Source organism: Sinocyclocheilus grahami, unplaced genomic scaffold (assembly GCF_001515645.1).
Source record: "Sinocyclocheilus grahami isolate Dianchi unplaced genomic scaffold, SAMN03320097.WGS_v1.1 scaffold2464.1, whole genome shotgun sequence".
NCBI lineage: Eukaryota > Metazoa > Chordata > Actinopteri > Cypriniformes > Cyprinidae > Sinocyclocheilus > Sinocyclocheilus grahami.
The window spans coordinates 40,688-47,060 of NW_015507643.1; the positions used below are offsets into that span (position 1 = coordinate 40,688).

The following is a 6,373-nucleotide window of genomic DNA, read 5'->3' on the forward strand; positions in this document are numbered from 1 at the left end:
ATGACACTCTGAATAATGAAGTTAAGCACTGAAATTTCATGAAATTATTATCCAGAATTTACAACATTTTTATTCGAATCTAAACAGAAATATTTGCAGTGGATGTGCTGCTTTCGACCAGTTTTCCTGTGGTATGTGATTTAATGTTTTAATCACAGCGAGGATTGCTTGGCGTATGACAATTCCGCTTTAAATTGTGTTCTAAATAGCAAAACTCTTGTTCTGAGAAAATACTTTAGCGTGAATAATGATCATTGATGTGAACTTGATTCGTCTGATGGCTTTGGAACATAGACGGTAATGACAGACAGAAGTATGCACTTGTTGATCAAACAGTCCATTGGTCTGATGACAGTAGAACTGTTCACAGGTGTCGTGCACAGATAGCAGCCTAATGATAACCCCTTTCATGCTCTTCCCAATATTGTGGCAAACACCATATTTAAAAGATAGAATTTGAAGGAAACTGTAAGATATGCACTTTTTATTTTCAAAATGTTTTTGTTATTGACGCGGTGAGTCAGGCAGTTATTTACACTGCAAAAAAATAAGGCCTATCTCCATTAATTAAAATATACATTCTAAAATATATTTTACTTTATAGGCAGAATTGCATAGAATTTGAATAGCTATGTGCTGTCTCAAAAAGCATTTATAGTACGTATCTCATGTTTTCCTAACGTGCTGTAGGCTACCCTTAACTGCGTTAAACATGGTGTCACGTGGATGGAATATGCATGGAAATTATTTGCAGATGAAGTTATGCATATTAAAACTAGGCGTTGTAAGCTCCATAAATGGCTATTTCGGGGAGGAGACAGGGTGGAGATTCATGTACACACAATCTTCCGCTGACTGGATATTACAAAGGGAATTTTTCGCAGGTTCTGGTATACGCATGGCTTTATAAATCTGAAAACTTTTGTACGTACGCAAAATCCAGCTTTTGTGTGTACGCACATATTTAGGATGAAATCTACATAAAGTTTTATACATGAGGCCCCAGGTCATGCATAAACTATCTTTCCTTTTTTAATTTAAATCTATATTTATTCACATTGGCCCATGAAATCCTCTACGTGAACAGACCGAAAAAGTGCGATATATACATCTCATGTTAACATTATATTTTTGCACATAAAAATCATGACAATTGCCTTTATTTTAAAGTAAAAAAGTATTTTAAAGTTGTTTTTCTTTCAATAACACACATAATCAGTTAAATAACTGGAAAAGGTAGATTTGGTAAAAATGTTTGCATTTTATAGAATTTCACACTTCTATAGAAAATGTTAAATTATTGTAAAATTATACTGCATTTTATTTGTGAAAATACATATTTTTTTACAGTGCAATTCTGGTGACACACTTAGTAAATAGCCTGTTTTGTTTGTTTGTTTGTTTGTTTTATGCTGTTTGTTCATCAGAAAACCACACCTTGACCAGGTTCCTGGATCAACCTCCTCGTTGGTCATTCAGATTTTAGGATTTGAGTTAATGCTATGGTTACAGGCTTGAACTTCTTTGTCAACCTTTTATTTCCCTCTGATTTGGGGGAGGTTATAGTTCAGATCCACATAAGAGCTGTGATCTTTGGCAGGAATTTTAATCAAGAACTTACAGTGACCGCTATGATCATTAGCCACTTATCCACTGGGGCGTTTTTGGTATTTTCGCCTAAATTTAACATACTCAAATTCAAATGTTTCCCCTACACACATACAGGAGGAAATGAAAAAAATGGTTTCATTGTAAAGAAAACCCTTTGAACTACAAAATATGAGTGTAATTCTTTATAAATAACATTATATCTTTTTCAAATATTACAATAATCACAAAAAAAACATAGGCGCTTTTGGAGTTTTAAAAAAATATATTTTTTTGAAATTCTGTAATTCAGGTTCTGTTAGGTCCAGCTCTCTGCAATTTACTTTGTTTGATGCCACTATATGCCAAAAAGTACCAGAAAAACGAATCTTTCAAATAACAGCTTCTAAACAGGAGTTAGAACATTATATCTGAAGTGAGTGAAATTGTCTATTTCTGCATCTAAATGTGTCATGGTGAGTTTCTCTTGCAAAAACAGGCTTTATAAAACACATTAACCCCACAATCCTCTTGTACTCTGTGCCATAAGCACTTTAATTGATTATTGATTGAATTATGTTTCATTTTTATGTTTTTCTAAGTAGTAATATACAAAATGGCACAAGCGAATTAGACCAATTTCAAATATTGTTTATTCTATAATCAGTTGAATTATTTCAGGATGCTCAAGACTGTCTACATTATAAAATATATATGGTCTATAACAACCTAAAATAGAATCCATATCCTCCAGCTTTATATCATTCCATTTATGTGCATTCTGTATTGGGATAGTGATCACAGCATCTCTCACCTCATCAGTTGACTCACTCCTGTATCCTGAGCATCTCTCCATGACAACATTGCATCATCCCTGGTCCAGAGCTGAGCTAATTTGCTAACCGGCAGCTATCTCTACATTCACAGCGTCAAACAAGCATATGTTAGCTCATCTACACCGCACTGTAATAATCCATCTATATTTACTGTATACTTACTGAAATGCATAATGGACTGTACTTTTCTGTCAGCAAACAGTGTATCCGAGTGCTAGTATAGCGAACACGTTTCATAACAAAGGCAAACACTCTCAAACTCACGGAGAATCGCTCCTAAAGTCTCCCCAGACGCGCGTCCACTGCTCTCCAAGGCTCTCCACGGCGCCGCTGACCGTTCTTCATCATATATAACTTGTAATTTGATAATCATAGACTAATATGATCCGAGTTACGCTCGCTGCAACTCTTCCATGCAGAGAACAGCCTCCATTCTCGCGTTCATGAACTACATTCTCCAAAGACCACTGGCTGACCGACCCCCCTCTCTCTGGCCCCGCTGGCATGACATGGAGAGCGCATTATCCCCAGACGCGCTGAATTCCATTACCTGGGCAGAACGCGAATATCTCACCGATGGAAGCACGCAGAAACCTGAAAATGGTCTTGTTTGAAAGAAGAGATCCTAATCTAAAAGATAATATAGAGATATAATATATAGATATTTGTGGCTGTTTGCGGCTAACTGAAGCAGTGCTACGAGTAGAAATGTTACACATAAAAAAATCTGTTTTTTTATTTTTACATCGCAATTCAATTGAAGATAATTCGATCGATGATTGTCACACAATGAAATAATCTACATCTTTCTTGTGATATATGACTTGACTTTTTTGTGAAAAATATATAAAATACACATTCTTCGTAAAAAATTTTCGCAATGGTTAGGCGGAAAATCGTGTGTGGGACGAATACATTTCTAAGCTTAATTTTACTGCTTTATAAATATAAAAACCAAAAGGAATGGTATTCTTTGTAAAGCAGACACTCCAAGCTTTCAAATGAACCCATATATGGGCTGATACCCATATATGAAGGCTATGTAAATGAAGCATAAACATTTTTAACGCGATTTTGGACCCGTATCCGGGTAAGAGGCTTAGGCCTCCAACACTTCGCTGTTAAATGAAAATTAAAAGTTCATGTTTTCACCCTCAGGAACGGTGGCAACGATTAATGCTAGAGAAACTGCTCCACTGAGTGCTTCAGAGAACATGTTTGGGGATGGCACAGAGAAAAATCCAGGTAAACCACCAATGATGAACATTTTCCAAACTCTAGTGACCATTATGATTTTACAACTCTGAAAAGATTCAGTAAGCACATGTTATCATTAAAACAACAAAGTGAATTTCTCTGATGATTTCTTGCCATTTTAACCCCTGAATGACTAGATCACTCCTCTGTGTTTTGACATGAATGGCAGGATTGTTAATAGCTGTACCAGGAGAACTGCGTGGTTATGAGATGGCACACAATAGAAGCGGGAGACTGCCATGGAAGGAGCTGTTTGAGCCCAGCATAAAGCTGGCACGCGATGGATTTAAGATTGGAAAGGCCTTAGCCAAAGCCATTAAAGCGGAGGAGGAAAAAATTAAGAATGATCCAGTTTTGTGGTAAGATTAATTCATTTTTGAACTAACGTAAAACTAGTTAGTTGTTTGTTTGTTTTTTATTAAAAACACACTTCCTCAGTGGCAGCTGTTTTGGCAGATGAACATCATAAATATCCTAAAGGCAGATCTGACACAATTAAAGCATCAGCCTTTTCATTTACATATCATCATCTTGCTTCTGTTCTTGTCTTTTTTCCAGTGGAGTGTTTTGCGACTTAAACAAGGCCATCTTCAAGGAAAATGATTGTATAAGATTTCCCAAACTAGCTGCCACCTATGAGAAGATAGCGAACTACGGAATAAGTGCCTTTTACAATGGGGCATTGACTGATGATATACTGAAAGTCACCAAGGCTGCAGGTTAGTTAATGCTTGAACTTTACTCTCTTTACATCCAAGAGGTCTAGTGATGTAATTTTATTCAAGTATGCAAATCTGTCTGAACTCTTGTCTGAATCTTTGTTTCTCATAATACAGGAGGGATTATAACACGTGAGGACCTAATGAATTATACGGCAGAGTGGCAAGAGTATGCATTAAACTTCACTGTGGGGAAATACATATTTCATGCTCCTGATGCTCCATTTGGCGGACCTGTGCTCGCTCTGATTCTCAACATACTCAAAGGTTAGTGAGTGCAGGACCTCTGCTGGCCATATGGGTGCCCTAAGTAGAAATTTACTGTTGCGCCCCCAACCCACGAAAAATGACTGCCTGCCATACCATTACCACTGTCAGTTCCCAGGACGGTTGGAAAATAAGTTAGGAATTGGCAGTCAGGCAGCTTCAACCAAGTGGGGTAATATTCTCTTGACTGTAAGCTCTGTGCCTCTGAGACTCAAAACACTGCTGTGTGTTTGCTATAATTTCATTACCTCCTTCATTAGTTACTTCAGCATTTGACTTCAAACACACAAAAGATGAACATGAAGACAGTTCTCCAGGCAATTACAGTAAACAGGGACTGAAGTCAAAATTCAACACAAAACCCCGCCATATAACCTAATGAATTTCAAAGCATCATTCTCTATATGATCGTTCAACACAACAGCTCCTGTTTATATTAATAGTTCAATTCAAATTACCTTGAGTTCATTCTGTAAAACAAGACAGTTCATGCCATCATTTATTTATTTTTTTTTGCTAAATTATGAGTTACTCCAGACACTATTTCACTATTTGCAGTACATTTTAAGATCATATTGTACAATCTGAAAAGCAACTATTATAAAGGACCAAAGACTTGTGCAGTGTACACCATGCACTGTAAAAAATTATCGTGATTTTAACGGTAAAAACCTGTAAAAAAAAACCTGTAATAAATTATTAACAGTAAGTTTCCTTACTATATACGGTGAATAACTGTAATAGATCTAACCTGTTTTCAAGAAAGTACACTGTAAAAAATTGTGCCGTTAAATAACAGTAATTTACTGGCAGCAGGGTTGCCAGTTAGGTACTGTTAATTTACAGCTTTCAACCGTTAATTTACAATTTTTACAGTGTTTTACCGTAATTCTACCATGGAAATTAACACCGCTCCCATTGCTTCAAACAGTTCGAGTTTAAAAACTAGCGTTCATACGATATTAGTACTGTGAACTTATTTCATTTGAGTCTACTGAGAAGGAATATTTCTTATTATAAAACTGCAAACTCTTAATGTGTAACAGCAAAATAACTAAAAACATGACTTTAACTCAAATCGTTGCAGTTCACTGTTAGCTATAACACACATGTGTGAGATGAAGTAACAAAGAGATCATTACTGTATCAGCAACACCACAGTTACGGTCTTTAAATAAAGCAGCAGAACATCAGTGTTTGTGGCTCATCATTGACTGAAGCACAGACTCTACTCTCCAGCACAATGATGACCTACAAAACTACATTAAACTAACAGATCTCTCTTGTGCCAAAACACAATAATACAGCTCAGTTCAATATTTACTCTCCTTATCAGTTCATGACTTTGCATAACTTTCTTTCTATGAATGTTCACAAATATTTCAGTCAAATAAAATTTTTTCATTTGGTAAATCTGACTCTTACGTTTTACAGTATATTGCTGTTTTTCCTGGACTTAACGACAACAAACTGTAGAAAAACAGTTATTTACTGGCAACCGTGCTGCCAGTAAATAACAGTTTTTTTACAGTTTGTGGCCGTAAAATAATTACAGTTTATTACTGTTAAATTACATTTCATGCTGTTTTTTTCCATCTTACACATTTAACCCTTTAAACCCCACAACAAAATCCTCAGTTTTAAATGAACACTTATAATGTGTCCACACTACAGAGTGAAGCAGTGCTGAAGTTAATGAGATAATTA

At 35.9% G+C, this 6,373-nt stretch overlaps 1 protein-coding gene across 1 annotated transcript in view; it reads left to right on the forward strand.

Annotated features, from left to right (window-relative positions):
* Window positions 1–3,565: 3,565 nt before the first annotated feature.
* Window positions 3,566–6,373, forward strand: part of LOC107575100 (gamma-glutamyltranspeptidase 1-like) — a 10,854-nt gene continuing 8,046 nt past the window's right edge. The window contains exons 1-4 of the mRNA XM_016261507.1: window positions 3,566–3,668; window positions 3,850–4,039; window positions 4,239–4,399; window positions 4,517–4,666. Coding sequence (XP_016116993.1) covers window positions 3,566–3,668; window positions 3,850–4,039; window positions 4,239–4,399; window positions 4,517–4,666 — 604 coding nt within the window. The remainder of the gene's footprint in view (window positions 3,669–3,849; window positions 4,040–4,238; window positions 4,400–4,516; window positions 4,667–6,373) is intronic.